The 19,788-nt window shown below is 48.1% G+C and overlaps 1 protein-coding gene across 1 annotated transcript; it reads left to right on the top strand.

The window, feature by feature from the left end:
- Nucleotides 1–4,550: 4,550 nt before the first annotated feature.
- SCYL3 (SCY1 like pseudokinase 3) lies at nt 4,551–19,490 on the top strand. The gene is made up of 14 exons (XM_068691146.1): nt 4,551–4,696; nt 6,322–6,616; nt 6,974–7,159; nt 7,797–7,910; nt 8,767–8,823; nt 9,641–9,743; nt 10,318–10,429; nt 11,083–11,160; nt 12,849–12,988; nt 13,717–13,904; nt 14,347–14,518; nt 16,287–16,430; nt 17,072–17,799; nt 19,053–19,490. Exons 2-14 carry the CDS (start codon nt 6,452–6,454, stop codon nt 19,113–19,115), a joined length of 2,250 nt encoding a protein of 749 aa, XP_068547247.1. The 5' UTR covers nt 4,551–4,696; nt 6,322–6,451; the 3' UTR covers nt 19,116–19,490.
- The last annotated feature ends 298 nt before the right edge of the window (nt 19,491–19,788 follow it).

Below are 19,788 nucleotides of genomic sequence, written 5' to 3'. Positions count from 1 at the left end.
ATCCCTTATGACCGGTGGTAATGTAAGGAAGGCATTGGGGGTGTTTAAGAAGTTTGTATTTGCCTTATACCTTTAAAGTATCTGAAATCAAGATGTTTTTTTGAACCTTGCTTTATCTTTTAAAGATGTGCAGGTACTGTTGCTCTCTAGGTCTTATACTGCGTGATTGGAAATGAGTCTAAAATTAGCCACGGTATTTCTTGCTAGTTTTCAGTGTCCTCCCTCTGCTGGCTTCACATTAATGGCTTCACTTACTGGAGGTAGGTGGAAGAACAGCCTTGCCAAGATTAACTAATATTTTTTAATATTTTTTCTATATTTTTTTAACTAACTCACGTGCAATTGCTTAGAAAACTTAAGTCCTTACTAGAAATGCTGCAGAAAACATGAATTAAACTCTGGTGGGTTTCCAGTGTCATACCCTTCGAGAATTTTTCCATTGGTCTGAACCCACATGTTATCTGCCCAGCAGTCGTGCTGCATTTAGTGAGAATCTTTCAGATATTTTATAGCTGTAGCTGTGAGAGAAATCACCCAAACTGCATATTCAAATGCAAGCTTTTTTTTTTTCCTTTCCAGAAAATTAGCATGAAGTTATTTAAAGAAATTGCCCTTTTCATGGAATGTGTGTTGGGGAGGGGAAAAAAAAGTGGGTCCTTAGAGCATACTCAAACTATCAATGAAACCGAAGGAGCCTTTAATTGGAAGCTTCAGGTTAACAAGGAACTACAGTTGAGCTTCAGCAAATGGGTGGGTATCTGTAATTGTAATACAGCTGTGACCATGCTGAGAATAAATGGCAGTGGAAAAATCTCTGGCTGCATTTTTAGTATTCAGTGCTAGGAGTTTATGAGAAAAGAATAAAAGATCAAGTATTTGTAGCTTTGCCTGGCAGCAGCTAAGAGAAGAACATCATTTATCTGCAAGCAGAGCTTGGTAAAAATTACTCAGCACTTAGTAGCCTGAGGACAGAGCCTGCTAGCCAAGATGAAAACCAGCTGTGCCACTACACTCTCTAAGGCAGGAGAGAGGCTGATTTTCTCTTTAATTACAGTTCCTGAGCCAGAAAGGGGGAAAAGAAAAAAAAAAAAGATATGAGCACATACACTTTTCAATCTATATCACATTTCCTGTGGGTGTCAGAGGGAGACTGGAGAGTCTGACCTGTAGGGTAACTTTTTAATTATCTGTATTTATGGATTCAGTCCCTGAGTACTGTATCCTGCATAAAATGGGACACGGAGGGATCTGTTTTCTTTTAGCAACTTCTACTTTTGCACTTTCCTCCTTTCCCTGATTTTTCACTGCTCCTCTTTTCTTCCCCCTACAGCAGCAATCCCTAACCATCACAGGAGTATCCCTCCCTGTCTGCTGTTAATTAATTAATGAGTTTGGTTATGCAGGTGCCTTAGATATAATTAGGCTGTAAAGTTAATTGTACAGTTAAATAAGCATAGGCTGAGAAGTTCATGTGTTTGTTAGTTATCACTCAGGCTTTCTACAGTTGTACACTATACTTGCAGTGAGTTTTTTTTTACTTAATGCAGCATCCTAAGATCTTGTTTTAAATTATTGTTTATGCCACACTAGCACCTAGAAGGTTACTAGAACAACCTAAGGTGGGGAAAGGCAGAAGTGAACAAGTATTCTTGGCCTAGACAGCTTCAGAAGGACTTGGCTCAAAGTCTTCTAAACACTGGTGTGTGCAGAGTTGTCTGCTACCAGTTTAACATGTATTTTATTCTGAAATAAGACTGCTGTGATTCTGTTAAATTTAATCTGTTTGGAATAAGCCGAACAAGCTCTGTTTAGATACAACAGATTTCAAGCCCCTTTGGCAGGGTTTTTAATGGAATTCCTGTAATGCACTGCTGGTAAAACTAAGCTCTTCATGGGAAAAGGCAGCATGCTCAGAATAGCCCCAACCTTTGTTTCTTCCATGACTGTCCTAAAAAAAAAAAAAAAAAATGAAGCTGACTTATTAGTGCAGCTGACAGCCCTTAAAGTTGTTGTGACCTGCTCATTTTTTCTTTTGAGGTTCAGGAGAGAGCACTGAGGCAATGAGAGGCACTGGAGCTGCCTGCGCAGGCTGGGGAGGACAGCGCTGCCTTGCATGCAGCTCACAGCTAGAAGCTGACGTTTTCAACCAGTCAGTCTAGAAATGTGCTTGAATGAGAATGCGGACTTTTCTCGAGTTGGTATGTAGCCTGTTGCTTTGGGCTGGTTTTGGTTTTGTTGGGGTCTCCATCCCCCAGAAAGGAAACCTCACTTCTGTTTATTGAGCAGTTGATTACTTTAGAAATTCTCCTAGTAGCAGAAAGGTGCTATAACATAGCTGCAACTGCTGTGACTATGTAGCAGGAGGACATCCTTGGAAAAGGTATCAGCTGTGGTTCAGGCTGGTGCAGGGAATGCCACCCACCCCAGCCCTGTTTTTTCTAATTACAAACCTGATCAGGTACTTGCTAACAGCTCTGTAATCCCTCTAGTTCCGTCTGCTCTTGGAAGTCCTGAATTACTCTGATGGAGCCTACGTGGGCTGCTCTTATGAAAGGCAAATTGCAATTTTTGAAGGGCAGAAACCCAGCTCTGGTGTTTGTGTAGTACCTAGCACCGTAGGACCCTGGTGAGGGCGAGCTCCTCCACAGCACTTCAGTGTGAATGAAACGATGGAGCCATATGGGAACAGCAGATAAAGGGAAGAAATGCTTCTCCAGAGGATCACAGGCAGTCTAGCAAAGTAAATATGCTATAAATGATAGAGTAGCCAGCATGCTTTTTCCTGAGAGCCTCCTGAGTCACCTCACTGCCTGAAGCCTGCAGCCAGAGCTTAATACACAATGTCAACCATTGTGTATTAAGTGTATTTTGTCTTTCCCTGCAGTTGTTCAGGTCTTCTTCCTTTTCCCCATCAAATCTGCAGGCACGGGGGACACCTCAATCTATGCATAGGTTATTGTGTGGCTTCTCTAGGGTGAAGAATGTCCACCCTTATTTTGCACTTTCAGGCCAGGGTCTTTTAGCATAAGTATTTAGGACAAAGACTTCTGGTCTGTCCTACCTTTGAAATAGGGAGGCTGCATTTCTGAGCTTCGTTTTAATTTCTGTTCCTGTGTGCTTTGTTACCCCATGGTGTGTCACATACCATGCCTCACATACTATTCAGGATACGGATGCATTGCACTCCCCTGCACCTTCCTCCTTCTGTTTTATTTAAAAAGACCCAGTTCTTCCAGCTACCCCTACAGCCATCTGCACGAGGAGGGGACTCCGAGCACTCTGCCCCACGGCTAGACCTCCCCATGCACCTTCCTCTCCACTTAGAAGAGTTCAATGCAGATGTGAGGGGATCCCTTTTTCTGTCCAGATGTCACAGGGGCCCTGGCATCAACGAGTTACCAGCCAGCAGAGCAGGATCTCTAGGACTGTCCATGTTCTGGGCAGTGTCTGGCTTTACCAGAAAGGGGCTGGGGGGAGCTCATTGCTAAAGAATAGGCTCTGCAAAGTTCAGGGCAGCTTTGACAGCACAAAATTTAATGCATGCTAAATTGGTGGAGTTCAGTTATAAAGAAAGCCAAGGAGTTAGCACAGCTTAGACCACCTTTGTTAAGCACCCTGCAATTGCCATTAAATCTTTGTCTAGACAAGGCCACAGGTATGGGGTGTGCTGCTGGGCCCTGCTCGCTCGAAACATTAGGTTCAAAACGACTGAGCAAACCACATCCTAATGCCCTGGCGCTGCATGAAACTGGAATAACATTGGCAATATGAAAATAGTGTGTGAAAAGCCCAGACCTCCCACTGCACTATAGTAATTCCTTTCAACGTTCGTTCTGCTGTCCAAAATACTCACGTGAAATCTCTCCCCGGAGTCCCTTTACGCTGCAGCACAGAGAGCAATTAGTTTTAATGGCATTAAATAGATCTCCTTACGATGCACGGGTTACGCCACCAGAAGAGCTGTCAGGCAGAGACCACCTGCCTCGCCTCCACAGCTCTCGCCCCGTCACCCCCTGTGGCTGTGCTCCCGGGGGTGATGGTGTGGGGCTGAGCGGCGACCCCGCAAGGGGAGCTGGAAGGGAATGAGCTCAGGGGCTGCAGCTGGGGCTGTGCTCCGGGGTGGGGACACCTTGTCCCCGTACACCTGGGGTCTGTACCCTACACACGGCTCCTTTCTGTGTAGCGCTGTGGCAGGGAGGCATGGGGCAAAGGAAAATGAGCAGAGGACGGGATTAGCCCTTGGGGCTAATTGTTGTGCACCTTGGACGTGGTGGTGGTGTTGTGTTGGTGACCCATGAAACCTCAGCCCTGCCTCTTTCTGGCTTCCCAAGGTTAAAGCGAGCAGAGCGAAGCCAGAAGCCCCAGTGGCTGTGGTGTGCTGGTGAGTGCTTCTGCTAACGGGACGTTCAGTGTCAGGGACTGCTGTGGGATGGTGGGGGCACAGGGCTGGGCTGTAACCCCCCTGTGGCAGTGGCAGCAGAGGGGCTGGGCTGAGGCGGCTCCGCCCGCAACCAAAATGGTGGCCGCGCCCTCGCTCAAGATGGCGGCCGCTCCTCCCCCTCCTCCTCCTCCTCCTCCTCCTCCTCCTCCTGTTCCCGCCCCCGCGCTGCCGGAAGCTGCCTCAGCGGCGGCTCCGTGAGGGCGGCAGCGGGCAGCGGGGCGCGGTGGCAGCTCCCGGCCCGGCCGCTGCCTGCAGGTGCGGGGCTTCGGGGGGCTGAGGAGGGCCGGGGGGCGGTGAGGGGATGAAGGGGGACCCGGGTGGAGCTGTGGGGGGGGGGAGCGGGGGAGGCCGGGCTGCCCGCGGGGCTCGGCTGTGGGGGCGATGCTCGGAGGCCTCGTCCCGCCGGCCTCAGGGCGCTGCCAGCTCCTGGAGGAGCCTTTTGGGGCCGTCTGGCAGCGTCTCCTCCTCACCTGTGGCTGAGCTCCGTGGCTTTCCTGAAGGTTGCACAAAAGGAGCACGGTGACAAGAGGCACGTCCCCTGAGGCTGGCGGGGACGGAGCCACAGGGAGCTCAGGGGTGGGTTTCAGGTGGGTCAGAGCACACAAGGGCGATTTACAAATAAAACACGGGCTGTAGCAGGTGTTTTATGCCCACCTGGTGCAATCTGGAGGGTTAAGCTCTGTTCCATCAGTTAAAGCTGTAATGCTTTCAGGTTCGCTACCTAACACATTCGTGTGGCTCGTTCCTCCCAGGAGCTGCGGCTCCGGCGTGTCACAGGGCAGCGGCTGTCAGAGATGGGTCCGTGAGGTGTGAGCATCTCCTGTAACTCTGTGAAACCAGCCTCCTGCCTAGAGAGCACTCTTGTCACCGGGGGAGGAAGTAACACCCTCGGTCTGTCAAGAAAATCCTGTTCTATTTCTTGCTAGCACTCTTTGGCTAGTGCCTTATCGAGTCAGTGTATTTTATATTTAATGAAAACATTAGATCCTGACATGTTTAAATATAGCACACTTTTCTTTCGTTTTCTTTGGTTGTGGGAATTATTAAGATAACCAATTCTTGACCAAAACAGTGAAAATAAACCGGGAAACCAAAAAAAAAAAGCAAACCAGAAAAACTTTTCAAAATACACCCCTCCCTGCTAAGGTTGGCGCTCCCGGGAAGGTTGAACACAAGGCTGGGGCAGAAGCTCTGCAGGAACAGCTCCGACAGCGAGCTGACAGACTCCTGCATTGTTGCCTTCCTGGAGGCCCGGGTCAAGGCTGGAAACAACCACCCCAAAGCAGTTCTGCAGTTTCAAAAAATATGCTCGGGGTGAGCGATGTTTTTCCCACTTTTCCTGAAATCGGGTTTTACTCTCATTATTGAAGATCATTTGCCAACCCGTGAGCGCAGAGCAGTTGTCAGGATCTCAGCTGTAGCCTTTGATCAGCAGCCTGGTTGCAGAGCATGTGCTCTGTCAGTGTTTTCCAAAAGAGCCTCTGCAATCAGCGTGTTTGTTTTACCAGCTCTGCGTGCAAAGAAGCGGCACAGAAATCTGTCAGCCTCTTCCTCACAGAGGCAGTGGGAAGGAGGAAGGGCTGGCGGGCAGATGGAGCATTGCAGATGGAAGGAAGGCGGTCGGAGGAAAGCTTGCTGCAGGTTAGGGCCTGGCAGGAGAGCTCCAGGGGCTGAGCCCCGTCCTGTTCAGAACAGGTTGTGTTTCTGCAGCCACTGTGCCACTGTTTTGCTGCCTGCAGAAAGGTGTAGTCCCGCTTCCTGCCTGTTGATTTGAACCTGCTTGTGGACACTCTGATGATGGGGAGTGTGTTTTTGTCCTTAACCCGAAGGAGGGAGTACTGACAGGATGAGGTTCTTCATGGCTGTCTCATGCTTTGCAGAAAATGCTCCGAAAGTGAACTGGATAGTGCCTGCCCGAGCTGAGTCTGCCTGAAAAAAAAAACCTGCCTTCACCCACGGGCCTGTTTGTCATCGAGAGGGAAACTCTCCAACGGCCTAACGCCGCAAGTGATGGGCTCGGAGAACAGCGCTTTAAAGAGCTACGCGCTGGAAGAGCCGCCCTTCACGCTGCCAACCGGACACACCATCTATCCAGCCGTGCTGCAAGATGGCAAGCTGGCTTCCGTCTTCGTGTACAAGCAGGAGAACGAAGACACAGTTCATAAAGCTGCCAAGGTACTGGAGCGAGCGTGCCTGGAGGGAGGGAGTTGTTCCTCTGTGTTCCGGGGGGGGTGGGATCGGTCACTGAGGGTTGGATTCTTGGGGGGAAGGGAAGGAGAAGCGCTCAGAGCTGCCCCTGGCAGAGCTTTCCAAGTCAGAGGCTTTCTAAGCCAGACCTTACTTAAAGTACCACGTTTGTTCTTCTGTGTAAGACTTTGTTCCTAGATGTATTATGGAATATTTTGCAGTGAGCGTGCTGAGAGTTTGGTGAGGAGCAGGGGTGGGCTGTCTCAAGCAGAAAATGTGGCTAAAGCTGTACGGCCAACCTCTGCAGCTTGGATGAGGTCTAACGGATGTCTTTGTTTCTGGAAGCACCTGAAAACCTTGCGCCACCCTTGCCTTCTGCGCTTCCTTTCCTGTACTGTGGAAGCCAATGGGATCCACCTGGTTACCGAACGCGTGAAGCCTTTGGAGATGGTCCTGGAGTCGCTCTCTTCTGCAGAAATCTGCGCAGGGATCTACGACGTGTTGCTGGCGCTCATTTTCCTCCATGATAGGGTAAGTGCCAGCAGCAGCCGTCAGACTTTGGTGGGAGCCGGGTGGCACGTGCCAGGGAATGTCCTCACTGGGCTTGCCTGGGTGACTGGCTCATGCCTGGTTCCTCACAAAAAGACAGACCCACACCACGTGTTTTTTTTAGGCTGAAATTGCTGAAGGCATTGCCTGCTTTTTAGAAAGAAGGGTAGTTCAAAACGGTGTGGTTCTAGGGCGTAAAGCTCATGAGTTGAGACCTGCTTGCAGTGCTTTGTACTTAATGAAATGGTTTGCTCGGTTTGTGCCTTGACTTACAGCTGTTGCCACAGGTCAGCGATTGGTGTCGTTGCTCCTCCTGGACAAACATTGTGTGTTTGTCCAGGGCTGAATCTTAATTCCAGCTCTGACTGTAGCTCTCGAGCTTTGTGTTCACAGTTGTTTTTCTTTGGACTTAAAATTGCATTGCAGGGGCTGTGACAGTTAGAATTTTGTCTGCTCTAAAACCCCAGCCATTCTGCACGATATCTGCTAGTCACCTACAAAATCCCGAAGGATTTGTAGAATCGCGTGCTTTTTGGCAGCTTTTCCTCAGTTCCTCGTGGCACCTCATTAGCACTGATTAAGATTTTACATCTGTTATCCTCTTATTTTTTTTTTTCAGGGAAACCTAACGCATAACAATGTCTGTTTATCATCTGTGTTTGTAAGCGAGGATGGGCACTGGAAACTGGGAGGAATGGAAACAGTCTGCAACTTCAACGAAGCCACCCCAGAGGTAAGAGCCCTGCAAAGTGTCCCTTGGGTGCAGGGAGAGGGCTCACCTCCAGCTCTCACCTGAGCTTTTGCTCTAGGGACGCTTCCTATAAACAACAGCATCTACAGAAACTGAAACTAATTCCCCATCAGGCAGAAAGCAGCCACTTTTCTAAGGGAGGCAGCTGGCTGGAGGGTAGATTAAGACTGGGGAGAGGGAGAAATCTTTGCTCCTCTGGACTGATTAAAAACCAAAAACCAAAACCCAAAACTTTAGTGTGCAGCAGGAAGATCCTAAGTTAAAATAAATCAATATAAAAATAACGTAAACGACCCTAGCTTTTGCTGCTGGCATCTTCATTGCTTGTTGCTGGTCTTGGCGGAAAAAGTGGTTTGCTTGCTGCTGCGTGCTGTGCAGAGTCATTGCTGCAGCCTGGCACGGTACAGCAGCACTAGATTGCCTTTTCTCCCAGAGGGTCCACAAATCCTTCACAAACCGCGCGGAGTGTCCCGGGCATGTATCACCTTTCAGAAGGGATTGTGCGTGGTGGTGCACAACAATGCAAAGAGCGCAGCAGTAAAATCCGCCTGGTGAAGGACATTAAATCCTTGCCCTGCCCAGATGGATCATGCAGGGATGACGGGACGAGTTGGCTGTGATGCCCTGGAGTTGCTTTCTGCCAGCCTGCTGCTTCCCACCTGCTGCTTCGTGCTTCCCTGTGGGCAGAGCATAGCGTGGCCTGCCCTGGACGCCAGCTGAAGGGCAGGGGATGGCCTCCGGCCACAGGTTCAGTCCTGGCCCGCAGGAGGGGCTCATTCCTGCTGCATGGCCCAGCCGAGCCACGGGGGCAGCTCACGTCTCCCTTTTCCCCTTGCAGTTCCTCTGTCACGTCAAATCGGTCCGAGACCAGTCGTGCATCCCGTGCGAGGAGATGGTGGGTACCGCGACTTCCCGGCGGAGCTTGGAGCTGGTGTCACGTTCAGAAAATCGTTTTGTTTTCATTCACACATTCTGTTCCCTTGCCTCTGAATGGGAGGAAGTGGCTATTGAATAATATCTGGGGTTTATTCTGTTCCTTTTTTCCTTCCCCTTCCCTCCTGTCCTTGGTCTGGGTATGGCGTTGGGTACAGAGAAGTGAAATCATGAATGAGGAGTGATGAAATAGCAGGCTCTTGAAATGTTTTTTTTTTCAGTCACTTTGCGTTGCAGCTTTAATGCTTTTAAATTGCTAATGCTTTGCAAAAGTAAGAGTAGTTGCTGAGATTGCCAGGTTCGCTGTGGTCTCACAGTTGCGTAGCTCTCACACAGCTCTTTTTCTCCACTTGAAGTCATCTTACATCTATGAAATATCCTCTAAGTTGCTTATGCTAAAGGAGCTCTCTCTGATTAACACCTGTTTCCATAGAAATGCTGAAAGTTGTTGACTTGTAATTGCTGTGTGTATTCATGGGGGAGTTGTTGCATCGTGACGTGGTTGCTCCTTTGGGTTGTAAATTCCCTGGTAGATGTGTGTTTTTTTGCTGTTGTTTGGGTTTTGTTTTTGCACTTTTTTTTAAAATTATTATTATTTTGGCATAATGCTCTATTTGTAGGGGACTTGGTGGAGCTTTGTTGATATAAAAAGAATTGGGGAGTATGTATGGGGGAGGGCACAGAGAGCTGTGGCAACTACCAAGTATTTCATAAACTCCTGCTTTGCTAATCTTGTTTTTTTTTTTTGTTTTGTTTTGTTTTGTTTTGTTTTCCCCCAGTCTGCAGATTTCAAAATTCTGCCCAGCAGCTATGGGCATGCAAGGGACGCCTACGCGTTTGGAACAATGGTTGAAAGCCTCCTGACGGTCCTAAACGATCAGGGTGAGGATTGACACGTTTGTTTGCTGTGTACAGACCTGTCTGGCTTCTTCCTTGCTTGTGTCACCAAAGGCATTTGCTTGCTGGAGCTGACACATGCGCCACAGGTGTAGTGTCCATCACTGTTCTTTGTGTTTGCTAGGCTAAAATCCAGACCTCAGCGCCTCCTGTTTCCCCATCTCGCTGCATTTGAATGTGGGCAGGTGTGGCTGGAGCACATGCAAAAGCCCCTGCAACACAAGCACTCCCAAATCCGCTCTGCAGCGGAGATTTGCATGGTTCTGCCCCAGCAGCCACTGGAGCAAGGGTTAGGGACACAGCTGAGTGGGGGCTGCTGCCTACTAGCAGAGAAAGAACAAAAAGCTCAGGACAGTAACACTCCTTGATGCCCTGATAGCCACACAGCTTAGGGAGAGAGGTGGAAATGCTCTCTTCTCTTCCATTGGGAGCAACTATGAGCAATTTTACTATCAAACAGAGCTTCTAAAAGTAAGTTTTCAAGAGGGGTAGAGGACTCCTGAACATAGTTTGCCCAGTGGTGAGAGAGAAATCTAATTGTAGGTGCTCTGGCTTTCAGTTTCAGCAGATATTCTCTCCAGCTTTCAGCAAACCTTGCACTGTACGCTGCTGAATCCGGATCCCAAGTGTCGTCCGCCACTGTCCAGCCTGTTGTCCCACGAGTTCTTCAGGTAAGGAAAGAAATTCCTCGCCTCTCTTGGTACGTCTTGGTAGTGCTTATTGCTGTGTTGCAAGTGTGCAACACCCGCGTTTTGTGACGGTGTTACTTATCTGATGGGAAGCGTGGCCTGGATCGCTGCCTCTTACAGGGCCCTTTGACAGAGACTCTCTAAATTACGAAGGCATTATCAGCCTTCCATGTGAGTCTCTGAGTCAGCACCGGGGACAGAAGTCTGTCCCCTTGCCACATGCAGCCAGTTGGATTGCCCCAAGCTCAGGGAGGCAGTGGGAAGATAAAATCGTTAGAGGTACAACTTGAGCTAAGCGCGCTCAGAGATAATCCAGGCAGCTGTCTGCTGTCACCGAGGTGCTGTCTGGGTGGTGGCGTTAGCGTGAGGTGGCATTTCCTTCTGCTTCTTGCCCTGGGAGGGTGCTGAGAGGCAGCTGGTGCTCCGTGAATTTGCTGACTTCAAAGCGTGGCGCTGTGCAGGTGCAGCTGTTGGGTAACTGGTCAGACTGCCACGCCGACATTCCTGGTCCACCAGCTTTTGAGTTGTATTCCCCTTTCTGCTTCTGCCTGCTGAAAGGACAGGGATCTGCAGGCTCTTAGTGGTGGGTGGTGTAAGCATCAACATGCCTGACAGCCTGCTTTTTTTGTTCTTAGGAATGATTTTCTGGAAGTTGTGAACTTTCTGAAGACCTTAACAGTAAAATCTGAGGAGGAAAAAACTGAATTTTTCAAGTAAGTGAAGGAACTGTAACATGGAAGCTACTTATCTGAGAAATGCTTCTGTCAGATTAGGGTGTCAGGGGAAGGCTAGTGGCCAGGGAGATACTTCCTTGGGTGCCAGATTTTGCTTGCTTTGGCAGAATATTGTTTGCTCTGTAATGATTTGTGCTTTCTTCCACCCCCTTTAGCAGCACTGTCTGTAGTGCTGCGCTGTGGCTAAGCAGGCATCATTTGAGAAGCACATTGATCTGCCGTAGTGCTGTGGTAGGGGAGGCAGCGTGGTGTCACAGCTTTGTCTGCACAATCTGGAGACCAGCCTGTCCTCTGGCTCCTCACTGGAGCTGTCTGAGGGTCCTGCTGCGTTACACAAAGGCTATCTGCTTACCCGGTTTCAGAGTATAAAATATCAGAGAATTTCTTTCAATGTGGAAGAAGAAAAGAATTCTTCCCTCACACCATTCTTGGAAGTGGCTTTATTTTGGATGTGACTTTGTAAACAGTGAAATCTAGCACCAGATGCCTTGAGGCTGAAAATTGCTTTCATTTAGGCAGATCTTGTAAACTGTTAATGAGAGTTTTCAAGACATGTTGGGGGAATTAATCTTTGGTCCCAGCCTTCTCTGGGTAAAGCTGTTTTCTGTAATGAATGTTGAAGCTGCAGAAGTGCAGCATCTGCAGAAAACCCTATTGTCACGGTGCCCAAGAGTTCTCTAGAAGTTTCCGTGTAGTCATGGCATTATCTGGGCCTGAAAAGGGGAGAAGTTGAGTTTTTCTTTCTTCTTCTATTTTGTATTGTTCTATACTTCTAACAGCAGTTTGATTTTACTTGTTTGGGACTCGGTGGGAAAAGAAGAGAAAGGAGATCTCAGCAGGAGCATGCAGAACCGTTGCAACCATCTCTGTAGCAGCAGTGTTTGCTGAAGGAGGGAACAAATACTTTGTTAAAAGACACGGCAGTACTGCCCCTTAACAGGTGCAGGTGCTTTCACAGCAGGGGGAATATTGATCTCAATCTCTCCAAACCTAGAGAAAAACAGCTACTGATATTTAAAAATGAAAATTCTACAAGAGCAGTTGCACAAAATCACTCGTGACTTAAATAAACCCAAAGCATGCTCTGCTGGCCACCTCTAGGATGCAGTAGGTGGATGTGGTTTCAAAGTGGGGTTCCCTTTTTGCAAGGGAAACTTCCCTTATGTGGTAGGCAAGATTGCCTGTACTCAAGCAGTAGAAAAATGATTGTGATGCACTGGGTTGTGGGGTGAGGGAACAAGTCTATTCTGCAGTTTCAACGCTGTAGTGCCTCACGTGAGCTGCCAGCACTGAGATCTGGGCGCTGTGACACAGCAGAGGGGACAGCTGCTGAGTGTGGAGAAGCCTTCATGTGCCAGCTGCATTTGCAGCTGTGCTCCTGGATGTGTTTTTGGCAGGCTGTGTGATCTGGGCACGGAGTTTTAGAGGATGTGTCTCTGGATGTTTCCGTACTCACTCATGGTTTAACTTATTGCCTGAAAGTCTCAGTCAGGAGCAGAGCCGCATCCTCTTAGCTTAGTGTACGCGCACGGTGAGAAGCTGTGATGGAACTTTGTCTCTAAGGAGACACGGCAGACCCAAAAAAGAAGGGTAGACGATATTAAGGGAAACAGTCATAAATGCATGTGAGGCTGCCTTGATACTAATTGCTCTCTCCCGGAACACAGATTCCTGCTGGACAGGGTGGCTGGCTTGTCAGAGGAGCTGATAGCATCACGACTGGTGCCTCTACTACTCAACCAGCTTGTGTTTGCAGAACCTGTAGCTGTCAAGAGTTTTCTTCCTCATCTGCTGGGTCCAAAGAAAGGTGACCTTTAAATATTTTCTTCAGAAATATCACCAACAAGTTTGGAATGAATTCAGAGTGGTCACTCCATTGAATCAAGGAAATAGCTTTGTTTGTTTAAGCAGAACAAACACTGTAAAGTAAAGAACTGGAGAGGAGAAGAGTTACCTGGGCTTCCCCATTTCAAGTACTTCTGTTGCTCTGCTGATGGTGGGAGAGAATTAGAAGTTTCCTGGGCTCTTTCCTGCGTTTAAATCTCACACCACATGCCCACCCCAGGCTCTCAGTGTCTCACTGCACATCCCTCTTCTCCCTTTTCCCCTACCCCTCCTTGCCCTTTTTATTTCTGTCACTGCAGTCGATCTCCTGTAAGGGTGCTCAGGCCCTTCTGCCCTCTCTAAGGGGGAGCATTCAGGATGTCTTGCTGGATCCCCAGCTGCCTCTGTCCCTGCTGCTTGCTTCCCCTCTCAGAGTTTTTCCTAAATAACTAGGGGTCTGTGAGCCAGGCATCTCATGCCTGTCTGACATGACGTATGTGGAGCCGTTGCTGTAAGCCGTGCCACATAATGGCACGGCTGCCTCTCCTCCCTCCCATCTCCTCTGACATCCTCGGCAGCTGACAGAGTCAGACCTGGCAGTGGGGTGACGCCGTGGGTCTCAGCTGTGACAGTCTCTCACTGAATAGCTTTTGGGAAGCTGCCTCTGGTTTGCAAAGCAGCCTTTCCCCATCTCCACCTCTTTTCCCCCAGAGCAAACTGGAGAAAGCCAGACCAGCTGCCTCCTGTCGCCAGCCTTGTTCCAGACTCACGTGATTCCTGTGCTGCTGAAGCTATTTGAGGTTCACGAGGAGCACGTTCGAATGGTGTTGCTGTCTCACATTCATGCCTATGCAGAACTATTCTCTCGGGAAGAGTTGAAAAACATCATATTGCCACAGGTTAAGGACAGGAAAATAATAAATGGCGTATATCCAACAATATGGGGTTTTTACTGTTAGGGTTGACTCTTAGCTCACAACTAAGCACTCAGTGCTGGCAAAAAACAGTTTTCAACCTCCTTTTTATGCAAGCCCTAACCCTTACACCCCACCCTGATTTGGAATACCAGCTTTGTTAAACCTGGTGCCCTCTGTCACACACCCCTTGTGCTGCTACCTTTTGGCCTTGACTGGCAGCCTCACAACACGAGATGAGACTAAGCTCACCAAGCACTAGGATGGGCCACTCTCTTTAGCTTGTAACACAAAGTGGAAGGCTGATTTTCTGGTATGCAGTCATGTCTAGAATCTGCTAAGAGCTGTGGGAGATTTTAGCAATGAGATGTGCTGCAAATGTATAGAGAAAAAAGTGAAAAAGCAGAATTTTCTGTTCTTGGTGCAGGTATTGCTGGGCCTTCGAGATACTAGTGACGCCATCGTGGCAATAACTCTGCACAGCTTAGCAGTTCTCGTCTCCCTCCTTGGGCCTGAAGTAGTTGTAGGTGGTGAAAGAACGAAGATTTTCAAAAGCTCTGCACCGAGTTTCATGAAAACTGCTGATCTCTCCCCAGAAGGTAAATGATACGGTCTCGAGTGCTCTCATGATTCTTGCACGTTGTGTCCAAGCAGCTTAGGCAGAATTTTTTTATCGATTACTCTTTCATTTGAAGAAAAGTTAATTTGCAGCTAAACTTTAATTCTAAATTAGGTGCTGAATGTTTACAGATGCAGAATTAGTAACATAAAACGTTATCTGAAAGTAGTTTAAATACAGGAAATACATGGAAAAATCTTCATTTAAGAAGCTCTATGTGCAAAAGAGATTATATTCAGTTGTGTTTATCTTTGGTAGAAGAACTACACTGCCCTTCTGTAGGACTTATGTACTTACAGCTAGGCAGTTATTTAATATTCCCTCATGTCCTTCATGTTTTTTAAAAACGGTAAATCTCATCCTCTTCCCCCCAATTTCTATTTGTAGATTGGAAAAGGAATACGAACTTCCCTATTTTCTCAGCTCTCTGGAGGCTTTTCAGCTAATCCAAATGAAGAAAGTAGTCCCTGCGCCTGCTAGATAACTTGGAGCCAAGTGTACTCAGGGAAAGCTTTTCTGGATATAGGAATGCTTATAACGGGAGGGAAGGATCAGCAATGCTCGACTTTAGACACAAAGTATAGATACCAAACAAAGTGCATGATAGTGATCAATCTAAGCATGTTTTTGTCCTGATTATGTGTGTACTGACAACTACCACCCTTCATTAAAATCTGTGGATGGTTCATTGCATTAGTTTTCTTTATTTTAGTAGAATGTAGTAAATGAAAACCTTCAGCTTGCATGTTAAGAACTGATTTATCTTTCAGAGTATATTTAAAATTAAACCTGATTTAACTCCTGATGGAGGAGGGAAAAGCAAAACAAAACCAATTAACTCTGTCCTTAACAGGGAGTGAAAACCTACAAAAAGAAAAATGCTGAATACATGAGGCTTAATGAGATGTTTGCTCAAACTCCTAAAAGGCTGTACCCTGTATCGAGGGGTCATGTTGTGTGTACCCCAGGCCCCGTGTCCCTGGCTGTGCTGGTGACCCCTCGCCTGGGCAGACACGGCTGCCACGGGGAGGCAGTGGCAGCAGCAGCCCAAGCCGCGTCGTTTCAACCCTGACTGGGCTGCAGGGGTGGGAGCAGGGACACAGCCGAGCCAGTGCTGGTGAAATCTTTGCTGTCGGTGACAATATGCTGCAGCTCCTCGAAACGAGCTGAAGAAGACACTTGCCAAGCTGTCATGCCCAGGGGAACAAACCTGCCCTGTGCAGCTTCCAAGTGCTCTTCAGAGTACCTAGAGAGGCCATTGAACAGCCTTTGGGGTAGAGGGTGAGCTGCTCTGCTCGTGTCCAAGCATAAATCAGAAGTTTGTGTGGTGTCAGGGCTTCGCTTACGCTTCAGCTTGTTGTGACTGTCACTGCTGTAGTTTTGTAAGAGAGGCAGATCCTGAGATCCGCGTTGCCATGTGTCCAAATGGATCCAGCCAGGTGGCAGACAGCATTTTCAAGCATCTGTGCAGATCATAATGTTTGTTCAGTGTGCGTTTCTTGAGACAACATAGCGGTCAGTTTTTGCTGCTTACAGTTGCCTAAAGTTTGTTCTGGCAAGAGCTGCAGGCTGTAGGAACAGAGGAGTATTATATACAGATCAAGGGTGCAGCTGTTGCATTGCAATGCCAGTCTTCATTTGGCATTGCTTGTCTCCAGTAAACAAGATTCTAATGCTGCAGGCAGTTTCAACCAAGACAGAACACATCTGACGGACTTGGTGGCCTTTCTTTTCTTCTGTCCCTGCAGACTCACCCAGTCATGTCGGAAGCAATCGGAGAAATCAAACCTCTCGGCCCTTGAAGAACAATTCTAGCTTGCTCCCCATCTCTGGAAATGCACCTGTCAAGAAGCATTCTGTGCAACAAGACAATCCACTGGCTTTAAAGACAGGTAAACCTTTGTCCTAGCTCTTCCTGCCTAGAAATCAAGTGTCCTACAAATGAGGGGTTGCTTGAAAAATGTTAATTTTCACCATGTGCTGATCTGAAAGAGATGCAGTGAACCATAGGAGGTAACAGTGAAGAAACACAAGCATGAACTTGGGAGTTCCTAGGGAGTAGTATTTGGGATCTTGATGTGTTTATTTATCAACACACTGCTGGCTGGCCAGCCTTGAGTGTTTCTTTATCATGAGTTCTCTGCTGTGCTTTTTTATCCCTCCACAGCTTGGCAGATGCCCCGCAGCAGCCTTTTGCCTCTGATCATTTGGAGGTCAGCTCATTCTGTGACCTCAGAAGCTGGCTCAGTTTACTTTCACGACCTTTTTTCAGGCTTCTGATGGCCTCTTCACTATCACCTAATGCCTCTCAGCTGTCAGCCTTTATTGCCCCAGTGCTCTGAGATTGATACTCCTCCTTTGCAAACAGGAAGCTGGCTGTGCTTCTTTGAGAGGAGCTTAGCTCTGGAACATCTTTCCAATCACCACCACTTTCTGAGCTGGCAGTTGGCTTATCTCCATGCCAGGTGCTACTGGTGATGTCAGCTTGGTCTCCACCTTTGCCCTTCTGAAATAACACCTTTATCTTCCACAGGTGAGCAAGGCACTCAGCTGCCCCTGAACGGGGTTCCTGGAAGCATTAATGTGCTAGGGAGCAGCAGGAGCTCTTTGACTACCTCCGAAAGGCCAGCAGAGGAGTGGCCGGACTGGAGTGAGCCAGAGGAGACGGACACTGAGAAAACTGTGAACATCCAAATTCAGCCCCGAGAGCCGCAGGGCAGGGCGGGACCTTATTTTGCTGAACGTGATGTGGACGAGAAGCCTTGGGATGACTTTGAGCCCAGCAGCCCTCGTACTGAACTGTCCTCAGGAAACTGCCTCACTGTGACGCGAGCTGATGCAGCTGAAATGCAGAGGCCTCCACCAGGTACTCATCAGCTGAGCAAAGAATTCAAAAGCCTCAAAGTGAGCCCCCCCACGAAGTCCTGCCCTGCGAATAGCTGGAATAGCGACTGCCAGGAACAACTGGGGAAAACTATGCTGCCAAAAACAACCTTTCAGGAAAGGTTGAAGTCTTCACTGGAGCCTGGCCTAGGAGAAGAATTCACAATTAAAGTGAAGAGGAAACCAGTGCAGGACCCTGAGCTGGACTGGTTTGCTGACATGACCCCAGACATTAAACCTTCTTCAGCTGTCTTGATTTTACCTGAAGCGAGGACAGAAGCAGCTGTTCCCAGTCACTCTGGTGCAGTATCCAGCAGAGAAGGTGCCTCCCAGAATGCGCTGTTTTCCTCCAAATTTGCAGCAGCTGACATTATTGAGGTAAGAGGCTATAGGCAGTGGGGTTAAATGAATGCATGTTGGAGAGGATCCTAGAGCACATGCAGGCTCTGTAATCAGAGGGCGGATGGCCTGAGAAGTGCCATGGCTGTACAGTTGAGGTTTTACCTGTGAATACGGGATGCTGAGTTCTGAGTGATGTATCTTATCGGCACCAGGTCATTCCATGGGCTGCTGCTCCAGCAGCAATGTTGAATTCTACCTCTGGTTTTTAGTTTGTGCTGCTATATCCTGCATGCTAGGACCCTAAAGTAATTTAGGGAGAGTCTTGGTTCGTCAGATGGGAGGCAAAACAAGGCTGGATAGTGTCTGCTGAACAGACATGCCCAAAAGCCCAAAGAAGAAAAATGGCTTTCAGTCACAGAGGATGCTCAGGACTTTGTTGCTCCTGGCTCTTTTAGAAAAACCTAGTGGGAGTGTAAGTAAAGGACCAGGAAACAAGAACCGCTGGGTTACACAATGAAGCTTTTTGGATGCCTTGTTCTCAGGAGGAATAGCTGAGACATTTTTCCATTTCAGAGAACCATGAGGGTTATAAGTAGCTCCATCTGCCCCCATCTCTGAGACTCCAGAGACTGCTTTTGTGTGTTGGGGGAGGGGAAGCACTCCTGCCTGATCATCTAAGTCCATTAGGGACCAGGTGTTGATTGCAAGTTGTTCTGCTAATTGCACCTCAGGAGAGCTACCACAGGGGTAGCAGGTAGCATGGGGAGAGGAGCCTTGGATCTAAACTAAGGTTGTTTACAACATTTGAATATGGCACACTTGATTTTTAAATGCACTGGTGTGATATTGACCTCATTTTTCTGCTTAGTGTAGTGTAGTCGGAGCAGCAGAATTGCTGTCAGGGGGCTGGTGAGACCAAGGAGCATTGGGCAGGACAGCAGCTGTTTCCTAATGGGAGGGGAAAGAAGTCACCTGTATTGTAGTGTACTTTTTGTAATGGAAAGTGGATGTGATAAAAACAATGCTTGCTTTAATTTGGGGAAGGAAGGGTAACAAAGTCTGCTAGTTTGTTTTTTGTCTTTGGTTTTGCGTTTTACGAGGGGCTTTCTCCTATTACAGCTTTCTGTGTAAGCCCAGGTGCTAAAGGAGGCTGCCTTTCTCTTGAGGCATTCAGGATGTCTTGCTCTGCCCCCACAAGCCCCACAGGGTAGGGCCTGGCTCTTGTGGCTGCGTTAAGTACAGCAGTACCATACGCATACCTTAACGCTGGTAATTTTACGTGATTCTAGGCTGAAGCTGCAGGCTGGGGCGAAGAAGAGGAGTTGAACTGGGAAGATGATTCTAACTGGTAATGGGACTGAAAGAGACAAAGGCAATTTATGGTGTGGTGGATTCTGTAAGAGAAGTCGCTGCTTCCACACTCTAATGGATAAGTACCTCAGCGCTGCTTTTGGGAGAAGGCAGGCACTTGCTGCAGCAGCCAGCAGGATCCTGGGGGGCCTGACCCCTTGCACTGGATGCTCCTTTCCAGTCTGTGCCAAAAACTGCAGGGGTGAGGCCTGCACTCAAGCAATATGCCCAGCTGTGGTGCGTGCCACTGCTACTGGAAAGAGGGACAGCACGACAGGTGTGTTGGTGGACTACTGGAGACCGAGTGATGTAAGTGATTGTTCCAGAACTCATCCCTGCTCTGAAAAACTGATGACAATAAACAAAAGTTACCCTGAGTTACTTGGTTAACGTGCCTTTTTTTTTTCCCCCAGAAAGCAAGCCCTTAGAACTGGCTTCTAACATTTTAGCTGTAAGCTGATTTTAAGATGAATGTACAACTTACTCAGTATATTTATTTCTGTTCATACAGTTCTGTCAGTGGATTGCATGAAAGGTGCTAGGAACTGTGCAGTGAAGGACTTAAGCACCATAATCATTCTACTCTTAACTGTGACCAATAAAGACTATTTTTAAAAGATGACCCTAGTCTGGAGTGGAACAAGTGGTGAGGTATGTTCAGAGAACAGTATAGAG

This window comes from Anas acuta, chromosome 8 (genome assembly GCF_963932015.1).
Source record: "Anas acuta chromosome 8, bAnaAcu1.1, whole genome shotgun sequence".
Lineage (NCBI taxonomy): Eukaryota > Metazoa > Chordata > Aves > Anseriformes > Anatidae > Anas > Anas acuta.
The sequence above is the reverse complement of the archived record's forward strand: the minus strand, read 5'-3'. Positions and strand labels throughout refer to the sequence as shown.

Coding starts and splice junctions, on each gene's coding strand:
- SCYL3 (XM_068691146.1), top strand. CDS start 6,452: ATGGGCTCGGAGAACAGCGCTTTAAAGAGCTACGCGCTGGAAGAGCCG. Junction 13,905..14,346: donor AAAACATCATATTGCCACAG/GTTAAGGACAGG, acceptor TTCTTGGTGCAG/GTATTGCTGGGCCTTCGAGA. Junction 14,519..16,286: donor TGCTGATCTCTCCCCAGAAG/GTAAATGATACG, acceptor CTGTCCCTGCAG/ACTCACCCAGTCATGTCGGA.